The 19,976-nt window shown below is 41.7% G+C and overlaps 2 protein-coding genes across 11 annotated transcripts in view; both read right to left on the bottom strand.

Annotated features, from left to right (window-relative positions):
* The window catches only part of LOC142366529 (palmitoyltransferase ZDHHC14-like), a 59,074-nt gene extending 56,657 nt beyond the window's left edge, over nt 1-2,417 (bottom strand). Inside the window, exons 1-2 of one of the 5 annotated variants that reach the window (XM_075448436.1) lie at nt 1,899-2,417; nt 1,034-1,322 (exon numbers count right to left, since the gene is read on the bottom strand). In XM_075448436.1, the coding sequence (XP_075304551.1) occupies nt 1,034-1,269 (236 nt within the window). In that variant the 5' untranslated portion in view covers nt 1,270-1,322; nt 1,899-2,417. The other 4 variants (XM_075448432.1, XM_075448433.1, XM_075448435.1 and 1 more) reach the window with 4 other exon arrangements.
* Nucleotides 2,418-7,641: 5,224 nt separating this feature from the next.
* Nucleotides 7,642-19,976, bottom strand: part of LOC142366574 (AT-rich interactive domain-containing protein 1B-like) — a 171,635-nt gene continuing 159,300 nt past the window's right edge. Inside the window, exons 15-22 of one of the 6 annotated variants that reach the window (XM_075448511.1) lie at nt 16,939-17,080; nt 14,836-15,005; nt 13,927-14,059; nt 13,678-13,797; nt 13,474-13,549; nt 11,491-12,229; nt 11,119-11,249; nt 7,642-10,846 (exon numbers count right to left, since the gene is read on the bottom strand). In XM_075448511.1, coding sequence (XP_075304626.1) covers nt 9,044-10,846; nt 11,119-11,249; nt 11,491-12,229; nt 13,474-13,549; nt 13,678-13,797; nt 13,927-14,059; nt 14,836-15,005; nt 16,939-17,080 — 3,314 coding nt within the window. In that variant the 3' untranslated portion in view covers nt 7,642-9,043. The remainder of the gene's footprint in view (nt 10,847-11,118; nt 11,250-11,490; nt 12,230-13,473; nt 13,550-13,677; nt 13,798-13,926; nt 14,060-14,835; nt 15,006-16,938; nt 17,081-19,976) is intronic. The other 5 variants (XM_075448510.1, XM_075448508.1, XM_075448509.1 and 2 more) reach the window with 5 other exon arrangements.

Raw genomic sequence — 19,976 nt, 5'->3', positions numbered from 1 at the left:
GTCTCCAGATGACTGCAGTCCTATAGAGTCATTGTGCGACTGCTTAGAGCAAGTCAAAAAGTGGATGAACCAAAATTTCTTTCAGTTAAATCAAGGAAAAACTGAGGTCATTGTGTTTGGCAACAAAGAGAAGAGGTTTGCTGTCAGTAAACATCTTGAGTCACTGTCTCTAGAAACTAAACACCAAGTCCGGAACCTCGGCGTGCTGATAGACTCAGACCTGACCTTCAACAATCATATCAAATCAGTCACCAAATCAGCCTTTTATCAACTTAAGAACATATCTAGAATTAAGGGTTTCATGTCCCAAACAGATCAGGAGAAGCTGATTCATGCTTTCATCTCCAACAGACTTGACTACTGTAACGGTCTTCTGACTGGACTCCCCCAAAAGAGTCTCAAACAGCTGCAGCTCATTCAGAACGCTGCAGCCCGAGTTTTAACCAGAACAAAGAGATCACATCACATCACCCCAGTTCTCAAGTCTTTACATCGGCTCCCGGTCAGATACAGAATAGATTTTAAAGTTCTGCTGCTCGTCTACAAATCACAGAATGGTTTAGGTCCAGAATACATGAATGACATGCTAGCAGAGTATAAACCCAGCAGAGCTCTGAGATCTACTGACTCAGGTCAGATAGTGGAGCCCAGAGTTCAAACTAGACACGGTGAAGCAGCTTTTAGCTGTTATGCTGCACACAACTGGAACAAACTACCAGGAGAACTAAAATCAGTCACAACTGTAAGCACTTTTAAATCCAGGTTAAAAACATTTCTCTTTCGGTGTGCTTATGGTTGAGTTTATATCTTTCTTTTTCCCCTCTTCTTTGATTGCTTTTAACTGTGTTTTTAAATTTTATTCTATATTTTTTTCTCTTTAAATTGCTGCGTTATGCTGTTCTTTTAAATGCCTTTTCTTTATGTAAAGCACATTGAGTTGCCTGTGGTATGAAATGCGCTACATAAATAAAGATGCCTTGCCTTGCCTTGCCACATGTGTGCAGGGACTGATCAATCTTTCAATAATACTTACTCAAAGGTGAAGAAAAGTCCACAGGTCACAAGAATGAGGACAAGGGTGAGGTAGAAAACCCCCGTCTGCTTGGCCATCATAATCCTTCCACCACAGTAAAATTTATTCCGACCTGGGAAGGCCTCCCACTTCCTCTTCTTTGGGGTTCTTTTCTTGTATGGGGTCTCCATTGGTGTGGAGCTGCGAGTGCTTATTTGACTGTATTCGCACTCTCTCATGGACTCTCCGAGATGCATCTATTGCTGATTAAAATTCCCAGAGCTGAATAAATCCAGGGGCAGGCGAGCCTCTGTGGAAGAAACAGGCTAAGTTTAGCGCAGAGCCTCACAACTTTTGGTGTGTAGGTGGGGAAAAAAGTTCGAGAAGTGTCATACCAACTTCCTGCTATTAATAATACCTCAGCTAACGCTCACAATGCACAAGTGTAAGTTCTTTAGGGTCTTGTTTAGCAACTTATAAGCGATAAAACAGCGAATAACATGTGGTTAGCTGGCCAACTTCACTAGCATATCTTATATATAGCTTAATAGCAGCGCCTATGTTAGCACGAGAGAACAAAATATAAAAAAAGTATAAGTGCTAACAAGCTAACGTGGCTAGCAAGTTGACGTGATAAATGTAAGTTGGTGTTAGTATGTTGGCCAACTTGTGCAATTAAGGATTTTCTGTCTCCTTGCTTCACTCACAGAAGTAAAAACACTGAAAAGGCTGTTTTACTTTTAACTCTCCCACTCAAGTGGTGCTACGAAGAAGGTTAAGTCCTCGGCTGCGCTGTCAACCACGTATCACTACAGGCAGCAAGGCGTCACATCCCGGCTGTGTTTGTCTGCTCTGCCCGCTGAAACGAGTTGAAGCGCAGCCTTACCGAAGGAAAGTGTCGTGTCGGGGTGTTGTCACGTAGCCGCTCCTGTCGTTACCCAGGTTTGTTACGAGCCAAAGCAAAGAAGACCATGTTTAGGAGTTTACGCATGGACACATGAGTGTGAATGGTCTCGTCGCCTAGGAAGAACTTGGTTTAAAAAAGGGGAAATCCAGAGAAAGAGCACACACGTCGGGGAGCTCTCAGGCGAGCTCCAGCATCCTGACTGGCCGTCGATCACAGAGACGAATCTTTGCGCACAACACGAGCCAAGTAGTACCGCACAGACATATGGCCAAGGGTTTCATAGCATTCGTCGGCGAGTCATGGTAAAAAAAAATCATCACCATTTAGCCGGATTATCTGGAAAAGTTGCAGCTTTCCACAATAGAGCGTCCTGGCAGGCCACTCGGCAGCCCTCGGTTCCCCCTTGTCCACACACAGTGCTGCCACCCTCGCAAACATCAACATGGGAGCAAAGCTGAGCCTCCGCCTGCTCCTCCCCCTTCAAAGCGAGGCTGTATCTGAAGTCATGAAGGTACAGAAGGAGAAGAGCTCGTAAAGGGGTTCCCAAAGTTGGATCCGGGGACCTTCAGGGGTCCGTTGAAGGGGAAGAAAAAATAAAAATGAAAATAAAAACTACCAGCAGGGGCGCGTCTAAAGAGCAGCCTGGGGTGACCCCGGTTGGATTTCACTAAAGATTGAACCCCAACATGAGTGACTCCAGCAAATGAGAATAAATCCAATATGCCCAGTTTTACTTTAATTTGGGCTAACAAACTTGAGCAATTTCCTTTGTCATGGAAGATCTAAATGCTGAAATTGTTTAGACTTGTATTGTAGCTGCATGAAATTACAGTTCTGCATCATACAGATGTCTTCTCATTAGCTCCCTCTTTTCTCTCTTCAACTGTCACTGTCAAAACTAAAAAAATATAAGACAATCCGGTTCAAAATGATCCATCTTTTTAAGCCTCATGCCAGTGTCCAACATTGTGACAGTCTCGAAAACACATGCACAAAATTAATCAAATTATAAATAGTGTTAAATTGTCTAAGAAAGAATAACAGAAAACAATAATGGACAGTTACATGAGTACCTTTTGGACAGCAGGCTGAAGAAGATGAGGCTGGAGATGTGAGTCCTTCCTTTGCATCCATGTTGGATCGGACACATAATGCCACAGGTCACGTTCTGAACTAAACTTTTGTCATGTGACCCACTATGCTGACATTAAACGAAACGTTACATACACATTATGAACAAAAGATGGTGGATTTTTAGAGAAGACCTTTATACATTTAATCATTTCTTAACCATCTTATTATTCAATTTTTAATGACTCATGAACTCATTTACATAAATCTCTGACATATATACAAAATTAACATCTTAAATAGCATGTCTCCTGGACAGTTACAGGCACTAATTGTAAATGAAAATAGAATATTTACAAATGAATGCATCTCATGAACAATTTTCTGCCTTTTCTGTATAATAAAAGTGAAGCCATAGCAAAAGTGTCTGGACCAGGGGGGAGACTCCTCTGATTTAATGAAGAAGTCAAATAGTGTAGAAATTTATGGCTCTGTTTACATTGTCATTGGTCATTTGGGTTGCAGTGTGAAAGTGCTTAACTGCCCATCAGTCTGGTGTCAAATGACTCTGGTAATCTCAGGTATTTATCAGCTCCAGCTCGGCGTGGCATTAAAGGGAACACAACACCTGGGTGTGCACACCAATTTCCATTTAGGATGCTGTGACTGAGGCTACAACAGTGGGAAAAGCCCACATTTTCTTAACAGAACCATGCATTTACCAACCATAACATTTCACTTTGAGATGCTAACACTGACACCAACAATTCACTAGACAAAAAATAGGAGAGATGAAACAATTTTACCTGACTGCAAAATATCTGGGGATTTATTCCCAGTCCCTCCGTGTGTGGTTGATGCCTATTGTCTCATTAAGAATGATAAACTAGCCTAATAATTTAGGACAGTCCTTATGGAAAAACTCCAGTCAAACACAGCCTGCACGATACAGTGTAATGTTACACCTTCATGTTGTTGCAGGCTGCTCCTCTGGGAGCTAGTTTTATATTGAACCATTAATTAAAAACGACAGTAACACAGGGTTTGCTTCGGGTAGCAGCTTGTGATTGGGAAGTTACTTTCTTGTGAGACGTGCAAAAACAAACATAGTATATGACTGTGGCTGATATATAAATGGTAAATTGTGATATTGCAGTAAAAGGAAGAAAATTTCCTGCAACTCTTTTAACTATCTCCAAAAAGTTCCTGGAAAAATATGAGACATGTAAGTTCAAATTTGATGATACAGGGTGTAGATGTGCTCCAGTAACTTTCTCTAACTGTGAGCCCCCCTAACTTTCCTCTTTTCCCTCCTCAGTGAATTCCTCTGACCAGAAGTTTAACAGAAAGGATGGTTACTGGATAGATCAACATGGTTTTGAAAGAGAATAACTGAAGACAAATAAAACATTTACTGACAGTAAATCATTCAGTAAATGGAGACACTGTCTTTCGAATGAACCGTTTCTATTGAAAACAAATATGCAGCATGGCTGCCACACAGCTCGTGCCCTGCTTGACTGCCAACTCAAGTTCACCAGTGAAGCAATTTCCTGTTCAGCTCCACTGGTGAGAATGATTGTATCATCAGTCTACAGTTTCTCTGTCATCTGTCCTCTTCTTAGCACCTACACATGCACAGACACGCATGCACACCTCCTCATATTGCTCTGAAGTCACCCAGGCGATTTGGTTCATTCACTCCCACAGTTGTGCAATTTTCCTCTCTCTCCAAAGAAATTCATACAGAAAGCTAGCCAAGAGTCTCTCAAGAAGTGGACATGTGCACTGCTGTGAGATGATTGCGTCGTGCATCTGTACAGAGGACCCAGCTTGTAGCTGCCTCTACTGAACAGGTGTGGCACATGTAACTCTTAGTATGTTGTGTTTTCAATTGTTGCTAATGTTCTACAAGCCCCCCAGACTGATTCCTGTGTAGTGGGCTCATTCAGCAGCATGATGACGTATGGTTAAAGCTGTGTTTGTGTAGGGAAATATGTGAATATGATAGGTCCTTTGAGTCCGAGTACAACATCAATCACATCATTTTAGTCCTCATCCAGCCAGTGTCGTTTCGGATGACAGAGCGTAGGGAAATCGAGAGGCTAATATACACCCAGATGAACTCATAGTTCAAATCACTGCTAAAATACTGAAAAGATCAGTCTCTTTTGTATTCATTCAATCCTTATTCATCTTCCTACTTTAGCAGTGAGAGGCAGCACGGCAGGGTAACCAAGGCCAGTTGCAGCCAATGACGGACCCGTCCTCCTTCACTGTCGGCACAACCATCCTGTCAGAGCTCGATGACTCAGCTTTTTACAGGCGATGGGAGTGTGGGAGGTTCTCTCCTGCGGTTGGCTGCCCACATGAAACTCACCCTCAATCACCTAAAAAGTCCTGCAACTCATTTTCCCATCAAACTTTAAATGATACAAAATACTTTACAATTGTCAGGTTCAGACATGTAACGGAAACTCGGCTATAGTTAGGATATCAAGGGAGATATCCGAAAGCACATCTGTCATTTCATTCTTCCCAGAACTGGCTTTAGTTAGAAATCGATCAAACTGTTCCACCTCTCAAGCATGCTGTGACTTGTTTGAAGTTGACAGTAAGATTTTGATAAGATGAAGATGAGTGATTTTGTATCTCTGCAACCAAGTGCCCCAGCTACCAATCATGGTTTACAGCTCAGCCAGTGATCAGACAGCTTATTGCCTGTGTTGTCAACCACTGGAATGCTATCATGAAAGACATCTTAAAACAGGGTTGGATATGATCCATGCATTTCGCCTGGCATCAGGAGGGAACGAGATAGACTTTCCAAGTTGAGATAGCAACAATTCCTAAAAAAAAAAGTCTGTTTATTAAAAAAATGAAAAGAAAAAGGATTTAGTCTGATATTAAAGTAGAAGCGAGCGTTTAAAGACCAATTTTTCTAAAAGCAGCATTTGCATAGCTTCAATAAAAGATAAATCTTTGAGCCGGCATGGGCAAGAACCCATCTGCAATAAAAGACATTCTAATAATTATAAAAAATACTATAGATTGGATATTTAATCATAAGAAAAATGTCAAAATATAATATAAAAAAATGTACCAACCATTTATGATAATAGCATTACATTTGATTTGATACTGAGAAATCTAACACGGGACTAGTTGCTGTCCTTCTAGAGTTGTAAATAAAGCTGCTGTTGCAATTGTAGAAAAACAAAGTTTTCAATCAAAACTAAGTAAAAAAAACAAAAAACAGATGGATTTATATATTGTACATCTTCCTTTGTACACAGACGTGGATGAATGAGAGTCACAGAAACATTAAGACACCACAGCCTAGACAGAAAAATTCAGGCAAAATCTATACATTTAGTTGGAAATTGTGTATTTAAATGCAGGAGAAACACAAAACACTCAACAAGATTAACAGAAACTAAAATATCTACTGTTTTGTTAAACCAAGGTCCTTATTTTCACGAGCAGAAACTATCTAAAAAGGAGAAGGTTCCATGTTATTTCCTAGAATATGGCTATCATGGTTGATGCAGCCTTTATTTGACAAGAATTAGCAACCAAGTAGTCCTCAGATTTTCCTTGTGTTGCCTTTTTTTTTTAACTTATCTACTCATACTTAAGTCCTCCTTTGGGATGGCGCTGGATGAAGGATGTTATGTGCACTTTACTTGGGATTGTTGAAAAAAGGTTACCAACTGTTTTATGTCAGGCTGCATGAGAACAGCAATAAAAATGATGCAGCTGTGACCGAAACAGCAGCATGAAAAAATCCTCCCAAGTGACCAATAAATGAGTTTGGCCAAATAATTTAGCATTTCATTTGAAATCTGCCAAGTTCATCTCCAAAGAACTGGAAAAGAGCCTGCCCAAACAGGAGGAAGAAAGAATACTGCTCTTCTTTGCCATTGTTGGTTTCCAAAAAGTGTAATCAGAAACGGTGTGTCTACCTAACATGAAGTTCAGTTCGTTAACAGAAAGAATCAACATTCAGGTGATGTCCAGTAAGTTTGCAGTCAAGAAAACAACGTCACCCAAAATGCAGCAGAACATCTTCCTTGGTTTGAAAGGAGTGTGCTAAATTTGTGAGACGGAACGTATTAAAACAATAACATTTATGCAAATCAGGACTGCAAGAAACAAACTGTTACCATGGAGACCACAGGATTTCATCGCTGTAAAAACCTCTAACAGTGCAATAAATGCCTTCAAGGTTTTCCTTCACTAATGAGTGTGAGAAACTCTCCAACATGACCCAGTTTTACATAGTGTCTGAAAAGGAGTAACGCCAGGTTTGGCAATGCATCACTCACGAAGAGTTCCTCCTTAATCAGCGTGTTGTCCAAGACACAGTAGGCTGTCAGTCAAACAAGCTCCATTTCATGTTCCCAGACAGGACTTATTACCATGGTCTTTAAATGACTGAAATCCTTCATCAAATGTGTTCTCTTTGAGGGTAACTTCTAGACGTAACATTTTCAAATGGCATTATAGACCTCTGGGTTGTCATACTCGAACAAAACAGTCTGTCTCACAGAACACAATCAGTTTGTCTTATCACAGGTCCTCTGGACTCTTACATGAAGCCGCCTTTCGGTCACTGTCCAAAAAACACTTTGAGGCCGGAAAAGCCAGTCCTTGCTCTGATGAAACTGCCATCAATGAAATCAACAAAAGACAGCTCAGGTAAGCAGTTGATGTTTGTTTTATTGGCCTAAGATTGTCTGGACATAATGCAACGTCTCCAGTGTTTAACGATGTTCATCGTACATTTATTTGTGACATGTGCAGCACAGAGTATAAATGTGTATACGGAATAAAAGACACGGAGTCATACGAAAAAAGGCAAATTTTACATTGAGCTTTCAGAACATTTTGAAGGTTCTTTTCACATATTTCTTTTAGCGTGTTATGCAAATTCAAAAATATGTCCATTGACATGAATGGAGGACAGTAACAAACAGAAATATGTTCAGTTTTCTCATGTAACCTTATTCATCCTCTCACCCTGGCACTTCCACATTTGATTACCAAAGCGATTGTTTTCTCAGCTATTATACAATGCATACAGGAATTTTTACATTGAAACATCAGGTACATCTGCCATGTTCAAATATTTGACCCCATTAACAAAATATGTATAATAACAATACCAAATTTTACCAACAATAAAAGCATTTCTTATAATAATCAGAACGCCCCATCTCCTGCTATGCTTGATCGGGACTGAAAGAATCATGTGCGTCCATTGCACAAAAGTTTATATACACAGTGATGAAAAAATACAGACATAACATAAATGTTCTGGAAACACAAAGTCTATCTGTGAGAGTCATTGAGGCTATGATTGATAAACTTCTTTTGATGCGCTTGTTTTTTGTTGATTGGCTGGTGCAATGCTGCCTCCTTGTGGCCTGAAGCACACATTGCAGGTGTCTGAAAATTCACATCCTCCTGTTTTCAAAAGGGACAACTTGCTCTGGTCCTATTGCACAATTTATCTTCCAGCGACGAGACATATACATTTCAATTTAAAAAGTCAGTGTTCTTTTTCTTTCTTTCTTTCTTTTTTTTTTTTGACCCTCCCACAAATGTTGGCAAAAAAACTTCAAAGTACTGTACAGTGTCACATTTTAAATAAATACTCTCCATTAACAAAATGTTGATGAGCATATTGGCATTTATAAAACTGAAAAACATCTCATTGACTCAAAAGGAACCACGCAATTCAGCACCAAAATCTGGTGGCAGCTTTGGCTGAAAAAGTAAACGAACAATAACAAAAACGAACAAAATATCAAACAAAACAATCCAACACCAGCAGGTATTAAATATTTATATTAAAATGAGCTTTTAAATCTCAAACCCATTTTTTTTAACAGGGTCCAGACGCTATACATATATAGATATTTTGTGTATGTGGATATTTCTTTTAAAAAAACACAAACATTTTCTGTCATTTTGATAAATAAAAATAGAAAGTAAGAGATATCTTGTTAGCCTCAGTGTCTGCCGTGCCAGTCCTGCCTCTCCTCCTGTCATAATTTCCCTAAGTGAAACAGAACTTGGCAAATGATGGCAACAACTCCCGCGTTGAGCACCGAGGAAATGGAGATGTCTAATAATCTGCTTTCATACAGTACAAATTCCGTCTTGTTCTCCTCCACTTTAGCCATCGCCAACAGGCCTTTGGCTGCTCTGCACATCATGTTTATACTCGGTGGATCCATAGGAGGGTGTCCCATGTGCAGCAAGCTGTGAGGGTTTTGCTGGTACTGTGCCATGGTGACACCATCTTCCAAGAAGCCTACCAAATTAGCCACACTGCCCTTTTGCATGGCGATGGCTCGTGCTGCTGTGGGGTCTCCCTGTGCCAGGTTGGAGAGGACAGCCACTGCCATTTCCCTGTACACCTGCGCCTTCCTCTGACCCACATAGCGCACCAAGACCGTGAAGAGTTTCTCCTGTCTGCTGAAAGGCGGCGTGGCCAGCAGGAGGTCCACATTGCCGTCCTGGATACTCAGCTTACAGAGGCACTCCAACACCAGCCTCTGGGGAGTGAGCTGGGAGTGGGGTGCTGCTGAAGGGAAGGGGTCCTGGGCTTCGGCTGATGGGCAAACCATCCAGTGGAGAAGGCCATCCAGGATGGGGAGGCAGATAGTGTCTGGGTAGGGGGAGAGATCCAAGTGGCCTGCGATGTTGGCGAGCGTGACCATGGCATTCTCTCTGAGCAGACTCAGACACTCCCACCACCACTCCTCTTTTCTACTCGACAGCCCCCGTTCCTGCTGCTCGTCTCTCTGGTAGATCGGGGATGACCGGTTCCGCTCCGGGTGCAGGTGGTGCAGCAGGAGCAGCCTGCCCAGAAGAAGAACCAGAGCAGCGTGGCGAGACATGTCCAAATCGTTTCCAGGGATAAAGGACAGACTGCGGACGATGTTGGACACGCAGAGGCACCGCTTGGACAGCGCGTCCTGCCAGGCAGAGGTTGTGCAGAGTGGAGCCTCGTCCAAGCAGTGGGGCTCATCCTCCAGCAGGGTGATGTGGTCCCTTTTCCCATCCGGATGCACCCTGAAGGGGTAAGATGGCAGGGAGCGGGCAGGGTGCGCATAGGAGAGGGCGTCAACCCTGGCACACAAAACATCATCAATAGTTGCAGTGATATGTTTCAAGGGCTGTTCATTTTTGTCGTCTGTCTTCCTTTCCTGTTTCTTGTCGTTTATTTTGTTTTCATCTGCCCTGGGAGGGGGTTCGCGCCGTGGTTCAAAGTGTGTTTGAATGTGTGCGGTGGAGTCGCCTCCACCTGCCTGCCAGTGCAGCAGCCCACTAGTAAACTCGGTGACATAACCTAAGTGCTCGGTCATATCTTCAATCAGCTCCTCTTTGTGCACAATCCTGATGGGGAGTTTATCATATTTGCTGGCTTGTTTGGGCTTAGGTTCTAAATCTGCAGGAGGCTTATCCACACACTCCTTTTTACTTTCTTCCACCACCCCTTCTTTTCTTTCTTTTTCTTCTTCACCGTTGTCTTTTTTCATGGTGACATCGGATTCCTCCTTCTCTTTGTGCTCCTCTCCTGGCTCTACAGTGACAGGTGGAGATTCCTCCTTGGTGCCTCCTGTTTGCTCCACCCGTGTCTCTGTGGCCAGGGAAGATTCAGGCCCAGTTACAGCAGTAGAGTTTGTTTCCTGGTCCGGGGTGAGCCCTTCTTTGTGGGTAGAATCAGGATCCACAAGGCTTTTCAGAGCCATAGTCCCCACCTCAAATTCTTCCAAGATGCCAAAGATCTCAATCAGGCAGCGGCGGAAGTACTCCACAATGAGCTCAAGGAATCCAGGCAACTGTTTAAACAAAGGTAAAATATAATCAGCATCAACTTTTTGAGAAAAAAAACCTCAAACATTTGTTGTTACGTGATTCCCAATGGTGAACGTAAACCAAGAATTACAATATAAGAGGATATTTTTTAAAAATTCCAGTCACTTGTTATAATATCCCAAATCTGACAGATAAAAGTCATAATGACATAATTGTTCTGATCTTGATTTAGTAGGCTCTAAAAGAAATTGCTTTATCAGACATCGGGGAGATTGAGTGATCAGACTGATTTTACCTGGGACAGGTTCAAGGAAGCCACAGTGTTGTCGTCATACAGCAGGATGTTGATGGTGTCTAAAGCCCACGTGCTCTCTGCCAGTAGGCCAGACTTCAGAGACATCATCACGCGCCAGGCCTCAGGCGTTCCTAGGGATGAAACAGTGGGTAGATTGTTAAACAGAGCGATCAGATAAACTCATAAAAGGGACACTTAACAAAGTAGATTATGTTATTTCTTTCAGTTAACATGGTGCTCATTTATAGGATAAAAATATTCCAAAGCATAACCTTCCAAGCTAAATGTACAACTAGATTTAAACAATATAAAGTGCATCTTAATTCTCAATTAATTCCTTCGTAGAATTGGTAAAGTGATGGTCTATCGTACCACTGTCCTTGGAGGTGAGCTTGCGTCGAGGCTTGAGAATCGGCATGGTGGCTTCCACCGATCCCGGTGGGTAATTAAGGTCCCTCCTTAGGTTAGGAGGAAACTGACCAATGGGTCCACTGCTCTGTGAGCCCATCATGGCCATCCCAGGCTTAGGCATCTTCATAGGTGACATGAACGGTATTTTGCTGGGGGACATTCGAGAGTCCAAGGAGCGCTGGAAGGCCCCTGGGCTGGGTGCTCTGGACAGATGGTTGGCCATGGATGGGGAGCTGGAATACGACGATGGCTGGCGTGAAGACATAGGGGGGATTCCACCTAATGACGACAGGTAGGGAGACTGGCGGTGCCACTGCTCCTGTCCGGGCCGACCGTCCATGTCATCTCTGCAAATTGAGCCATATGGGGGCATTTGTGATGGTGGCCCCTGCCTGTTGGAGTAGGGATAGCCGAGATCTGTTCTCGAAGGCCACATGTTGGGCCCATCAGCAGTGTGATTAGGGGTGGGACCCCCACCCATCATACTGTGCTGGCTTTGGCCAGAAGGAGCCATACGGTCGCGGTGGTAGGGATAGGGGAACTGTCCCTGGATTGGTCTGTGTTCAGGGCCCGAGTATCCACCTCCATAATGGTTGTATATGTCCGATTGCTGGTTGGTGTACTGCATGGCATACATGTCGCTCTCATGTCTTTTGGGGGGAGGACCATAAATTCCATCCATTGGCCGTTTGTAGCCCTGCTGGGACAAAGCATTACCATATTCTAAGACATATGGAATATTTTTAAGTACTTTACATTTACCCAAGAGGTAAACTTTACAGTCTTTTATCCTACTGTACCACAACATCTCAACAGGAATATTGGTATTCTTAACTTCACTATATTTATCTGATAGCTGTGTTTACTACTGACTTGACAAATTAGGACTGTGATCATAATGCATAAGACAAACTTTTTAAAACGCCGATTTATTTATTGATGTATCAACCTAACCTTGCCATTCACCAATATATTCAGCTTGATGACAGTAATCAACCTATTGCCAAAAAGGATTGCATAAACCGATGGGAGTACAAGATGTTTATCTTAAGTTGCATTGACTTTGTCCTGAAACTGTCAGGACTAGCCTGCAGCTGGAGATTCAGAAAACAGCCAATAGGTGGCAGCCTTATTCAATAACAGGCTATTTATTTGTCACAAGAACATTTTGCTTGGTCAATCAAGTACTGAAAAGGATTTTACTGATGTGAAAGGTTATAATAAAGGTTGGTTAATACCTCTGTATGAGAGGATTTGTGCACGTTCATAGATAGTGTGATGAAGGGCTGAGACACTAATTGTCCAGTTATTTTTTTACAATGTATATTATGTTGTTTTATTGATCATAAAGGAAGAAAAAAATAGCAAAATAATCGGTATTGGCCATATTACTATTTCTAACATTGGGTTCAGCCCACAATTTCACAATCCGTGCATCCCTAACAACGGTTAAATTGAAACATTAGTGAAACAAACAGGAGAATTGAAACTATTTTAATAGAACGTTACAGCGCATGCATTTTAATTTCTCACCATCCATGACATTTTTATAAAGCAAACAATCCATTTAAGGAGAACGTCATCGGCTCATATTCGTCATGAAATAATACATTCTCTCACTGTTAACATGTGAAATGATTTCTGTGTTTTATTGTAAAATACATTACTGATATCTTGGATTTGAAAATCATTGCATTTTGTTTTTATTTCCATTTTACTCAACTCAACATTTTTGGAGTCACGGTTGTATGATCTTTTGGATGAACTCTGAGATTTGCTTTTCAAAATGGTGTAACATCTTGCTGAAAATGTCTTATACAAGGTTCAGCCAATACAACATAAAAGGTTAGGTTAGAAAACAGATGAACGATATTATTTATTATTCAATTCATCTTGAAGCTGAGGTTAACAGCACTGAGTACAAACAGATGAGCTGTTTCTCACCTGTTGCTGTGGGTACATCCCAGATGGATGCATTCCGTATGGCATGCTGGGATACTGCTGACTATAGCCCTCATGTCTGAAACAAAGAAAAGAAAGCAGAAAGTGGGCATGATTCACTGATTGGCTGCCAGCAGACCCTCATTGAGACAGATTCTGTTTTAGACTTTTTTGCAAACACACACATGCACATGTGAGAGTGCTGACCTCTGCTGAGAAGGGTATCTGCTGGGGGAGTACATGTTGCCTTCACTGTTGGAAGGTCCCAAGTTGTTTTGACTCCCAGGGGGGCCCATGGTCCCTTCCATCCCCATCATATGGTCTGGTCTGGAGATTAAACAGGACAGTGCTCTTCATGCATCACTGACATCACTTATTTCATACACTCATTGGTCAATACTAAGTAAAGATGAGAAATGATTTAATATTCATCACTATCTTTAAGCGTTTTCATACCTCCGGTCGTAACCTGGCCCATATGGATACTGTGACCTTTGGTTCATGCTCAGGGAAGATGGGGGCCGACCATACATGTCCTGCATGTTAGCAGTGGGCATCTGGCTTGGTATATAGGGATCAGCTCCTGCCACTGTGGAACAGGAAAGAAACAATGCTGAATGCATCTCAAAATTCCTCATAATAGTGTGGAAAATCACAGTCTTAAATGTGCCTTGTATTATCGGATTACCAGCAGGTGGCAGCATTCCTCTATGAATATTCACCACTCTCTGTGATTAGACCCATTGTTCCGAGGATGTTAGTGTTATTATGCAGCAACCATCCACCATATTATTCATTCAGACTCCATTCTCTAAAGTCATCAGAGGAACAGCCATTCTTTTTAAAACTACTGTTTGTTCTGAAAACTAAACTGCATGACTTGGTCAAAACAGGTGCGTCTCAGCGGGGTGGAGAGGATGAAAGATTGAAAACAAGGAGGATGAAAAGGATGAGCGATGTAAGGATGAGACAAAGGCTAAGCTACAAGAAGATGAGATGGGCTGGTGTGTGTTTGATAAAGGGATGTGTGGTGTAACAAACAGTTCTCTTCTCCTTTCATGGTTCTAGTAGTGAAAAACCCACATGTGTTCCAATCTGTGACGACATGGTGACTCGACAGTGAGTTAGACCATTGAGACCGATGGCAGAAAAATGGCTTTTTGAGAAATTTATATCTTAATTCATGCAAGTTTGGTGAATAGAAAATAACAGATGTTTAAAATGTTTTTTTTCATTGTGTCTTGCTCAAAAAAAAAAAAATGCTGTATGTCACAAAGAAAAAAATAGAAAAAATCTGAAATTGGGAAAACAAGTTTACAAATTGACTGTTTGGTGGAGAGGTGTCACAGCAGGTGCCTCACTCACTTTTCCTCATCCCAGCAAAGGGGTCCTTGGCCTCGTACTGCATCCTCATCATCATGTCAGGCACGCCGAGGCCCTGCTGGTAGGAAGCTGAGGGGGGGAGGGGGGTAGCCCGCTTCTGAAAGGCTGGGTCGCTCACCTCTGAGAAGGGGTCCTGGATACTCACGCTGCTCCTGGACAAACGAGGAAAAGAAGAGGAAGTAGTGTGAGGGAGTAAACACCATGGACTAAACATACTGAAATCATGGATGTAATGCAATGCGAGGGATTTATATTTTGAATATGTTGCTTTTACTCTTGGGGAAAAGAACAATTTTATGTTGTGATTTTAGTGTTTGAATAATTCATTTTGATATGAAATACAAAAATGTTGGAGGAGTAGTAAAATCTAATGACTGCTGGGTAGTTAAATTCATAACAAACAATAGATTACAAAATGCACTTGCGAAAACCCTGATCTTTAAAGTAACTGCAAAGAGGTGATAATTGCAACAACAGAGGAGTCAATAAACACGGTATTAATGCGAGGAATTAATGAGTCACTGTTAAAACCTTAAATAAATTTACATTTTACTCTCCTGCAGTATTTTTTCAAGCTACCAATTAGGAAGACAAATCCTGTGGTTGTGGAAAAGGTGTCACTCTGTTTCAGAATGGTCAAATCATTGCTCCGCTTCAAACAACTAGGACGATAGCTGAAACTACTAAAACTGGTTAATTACTGTCCAATCATTAAAACCTGGAAGGATAGTGGTGAACCATCATCTTTGAGGAGGAAATGTGTAACCGGAAGAAACTCTTGGATGATCGTGGTCGGAGGCAATTTAGAAGTTTCTTGAAATCAAATCGAAGAAAATCAACAGTAGGGCTCATAGCAACGTTTAACAGTGACAGTAAGAACATTTTAACTCATACGATGTAAAGTCAACTAAAGGTACTGGGACTAAACCGCTGGACAGCCTTAAGAAAACCCCTTATCAGTGAGGCTGGATAAAAAAAAAAGACTTTTTGCCAGTTTGCTACGGATCTTAAGGATTGAACTCTGGAGCAATGGAAAAAGGTCATGTAGTGTGATGAGTCCCAGTTTAAGCTGTTCAGAGAGATGGTCGCATCACAGTAAGAAGAGTGGCGGATAAAGTGCTGCACCCATCATGCAGACATCATTTCACCCATGGATTGGCCACCACAGATTCCAGACCTTGACCCCACTGAGAATATTTGGGATGTGCAGGAGACTACTTTACGAAGCATCCAACTTGCCCATCATTAATACAAGATCTTGGTGACAAATCAATGCAACTCTGGATGGAAGTGAGTAATAAAGTTCAGCTTATCAAAACAATGCCACAGCGTGTGCGTGACGTAATCAAAGCTAATGGTGGTCCATCAATAGTGTGAAACTGTTTGGCCAAGTAGTGAATAAATGTATATTAACTTACTAATTTCTTACATGCATCAGTAATATTTAAAAAAATGTGTATTAAAATGGAGTAGACTAAAAGTACAAAGCAACACGAAATGGAAATACTCCCAATGTCTTACCGATGCTGATACTCCAAATATACTCCAAATATGGCATTGCAGTGGTTAAACTACACTTGTTAGACATGAATATTACTTCTCACATTATATCACAAAGAAAGCAAACAAAGGGCTTTTACTCCCCTGCCAGGCTCTGCAAACACAGCTGTCATGGTTTATAATTAAAATCAGCGGAGATGACGGAGAAAGACGAAGAAGAAGTTTAAAAAAAAAAAAAAGGAAAAAACAAAACCCAGAAAATCCCACTTATCTGAATTCACCTAAACATAGATATCCTTACAAAAAGATCTTTGCCTTTTAAGCTTTTTTAATGTTGCTTCACTAAACTATAGGTGTCTTTTTTAATGAAATACTTAAGTTATGTTTATACATCTACTGACTAAATTTTTCTTTACACTATTCGCGCTGACTGACACTGTTATTTACGCAGAGACGACTTGTTTTAAAAAAACTAATGCCAGCTAATGAAGTGATAATCACGCTTAAGTGGCTGAATTGGTAGAGGAAGTGACAGTTAACAGTAGTACTCGTAAAGCAGCAGAATCAGAAGTGCCTGTGTGGTACCTGTTGGGGGGCAGTGGTGTGACCTGTCCCAGCGGGGTGGTGGCAGGTGTGGGAGGTTTCAGGTCGCCCGCTGCTTCTGCTGTAGAGCTGCTGCCAGACGACTGGGGTGTCTGTGGGCCTTGGAGAGAGCCGCCTGAATTAGCTGCGAGAGAGAAGAGGCGTTATGCCTAAATCTGGATGAGTCACTGACTTTTTGCTAAAGTGTTACACATTCAAACCGTAGGGCTCCCCAACATCCTCTGCTGTGATGTTGAAGCTGGTTTGAGTTAGGGAGGCCAACGTAGGATTTCACCACAGTGAGGTGCTGTCTTTGGGAGATAACCATGGGCTTAAGTCCAAAGCACTCACAGTGATGCCCGACATGAGAACTGAGCCTGAGCAAACACAAAGCGCGAGGGCAGAGAAAATGTGAACAGAGGGACGGTTGAGGAAGGGCCAGTGGAGGAAGAGGAGGATGAAGGAGAGGGAACAGTGGGGAGTAGGGAAGTATTTCTCGGAGAGGAAATTGCCCACGCAGCTCTTAATTTGGAAGCTGTTTGAAGATGGTTTAGCTGGCTTTTTTTTCTTCTTTTTTTTTGGTATGCCATAGACTTGATGAGAAGTTCATGCAGGGGGCTAATCTTGAGGGCACGTGGAAGAAAATGTGCGTGTATATGCCCAAAAAAAAGTGAAATCAGAAGATGCACAAGTTGATATTTCCGAAAACGTCCCCTAAAAATGAGTGAGGAGCTCGGGAAAGCTTGTGCTGTCAAAAGCCTCCCAGAGAAAAAAAAAAACAAACAATAAATAAACATTTGTTCACATTGTGAATCAGTCTGGGGTTAAAACTGGGTTAGCGTGCTCTTTTGTTATGACACCATGTTTCTGAGTGTTTCTCAGTTCACATGACTGGGAAATTATAGGAGTGGAGAGATACAAGAGCCTCGCACACAAAGAACACCCAACCAGATTAAATCAAGGGAAATAAATTCCCAGAATGAATGAGAAATGTGGACTGTTCCAGCTAAAAGATGACAAAGCAGTGAGAGAATATGAAAGTATCCTAATGAGCATTTAGCGTGAGAAGCCTTTCCCTGAGAGAGCCTCAGCGGCCTTTTTCCCTACACCACACATTTCCTCAGAAAAAAGCCCCCGTAAGACTTAAGCTTTAAAAATTCATGTTAATTCTGAATTATTCAATGATACCCCCTGCCTCTACTTCACAGGAGACAGAGAGAAAGAAAGAGAGACAGACAGGAGTAGATGGTGCACCATGATGATGAGCAGGGGTGGAGACAGGGCAAAGACGGTTCAGTGAGCATTCGGGATTTTTCACATCCTGGGATATCCCAGCGTCAAACCAAATGAATATGCACACGTGGAGAAGTGGAAACAACAGGGAGGTTAGCCAAGGTTAAAAAGCTTGCTATTCTTCAAGAGCTGGCTGGAAGTCAGACAGATCTGTAACACAAAGGAGTGGAGGTATGAAGGTGGAGACGAGTGTGAACTTAAGTGCACTCTGCTCCACATTTTGAAGGGGGAAAAAAAAAAAAAGCCAGAGGAGGGGGAAAAATGTGTGTGCGAGTAATAGGCACGAGGCTGACGTTTGATATGTGTGCGCACGGGAGCCTGCATGTGTGTCAGCGGGTGACATAATCCAGAGCGGTGGTAGTGGTTAAAGGGGGGGGCAGTCAGCCGAGCTGGTTTTGTGAATGAAAGGTGACGGCGAGGTCGGGTTTGTTTACATTCTACATTCCAGTCTTCATTAATCAATCTGCACTCCCCACCAACAGCACCACATAAACACACACACTCTTCCTACACCGCCACCACCACCGGCCCACTGGACAGGCTCCCTCAGTGACATCATTAGGTTGTCAGTCTATATATAGGCTGGCAGGGTGTCAGGAGGGCAGTTTGCAGTTTTTGCAGGGGGAAGATCAACATACAAAAGGTACAAAAAGGAACCGGATCCGATTTTTTTTCTCAAGCTTGTTAACTTGTGTTACTGACTTTTTTCTTCATCAAATTTTCTCCTAAAATTGTAGAACTGGAATATGGTTACAAAGATAAAAAACAAAGCTAAAATATGTCTATTAAAATAATTCATCAAGAGTAATGATGTAAATGCAGTCTCCCTTCTTGTTGCAAATAATATTTTAGCTTGAAATATTGGAGAAAGACTTATTCTTAGAATAAAAGCAGATCTGCAGTCCTTCATGTTGGTGACGGAGTCAGCCATGGCAGTTACATGGTCCCAGATCAACGCAACTGAAGGAGAGCAACTGGAGCACCTGACTTGCTTGACAGCTGCCGTCTTGCTCCTGTGAGGTTTTAATATCATGTGACTTGAGGTTACTCTGCAGCGCCGGTGAAAGTCGAACGAAATGCAAAATCATAGTACATTACTTCAGGCCTTCAAGACCATGACAAATCAAATCAAGCTACAATATGTCGAATGCGCCTTAAGAGTGTCGGGTTTAGAGGCATAAAAAGATGGGAACCTAATTTTTAAAAACCTTTAAGGGCGAGACCTGCTGTTATTAACACATTACACATACACTGGAAAAAAATCAAAGTCTTACCAAGTATATTTGTCTCATTTCTAGTTAAAATATCTCATTACACTTAATATCAGACACAACTGCCTAACAAGTTCTATTTCAGCCAGATATAGGGACTTGTTTGAAGACAATACATCTGGAATATCTTGTTAAATGAAAAAGTATGGAAAACAAATTGTTTTGAGTCACATATCATATGAAACAAGCTTTTTTTGACATTTGAAAAGGTTTTTAAGCTAATTTCAAGATCCCTTTTATCTCAAAAGTCCCAAATATCACATCTTATTTCAAGAAATCTTGACAAGCCGATTTTCACTAGTTCCATTGGCAGATTTTTTTGCTTATTTCAAGCAAAAACGTCTTGTATTTGTTGTTTTTTACTTATTTTAGGAGGAGCATTTTTTCCAGTGTAGCTTGCCTTCGGAAAAAAAGAATAAAAATTGAGGGTTGTCTGACTGCTTGTAGGAGTTGCATTTGTAGAAAACCTTGTAAAGA

Source organism: Odontesthes bonariensis, chromosome 17 (genome assembly GCF_027942865.1).
Source record: "Odontesthes bonariensis isolate fOdoBon6 chromosome 17, fOdoBon6.hap1, whole genome shotgun sequence".
Taxonomy (NCBI): domain Eukaryota; kingdom Metazoa; phylum Chordata; class Actinopteri; order Atheriniformes; family Atherinopsidae; genus Odontesthes; species Odontesthes bonariensis.
This window is presented reverse-complemented; position numbering and strand designations above follow the sequence as displayed.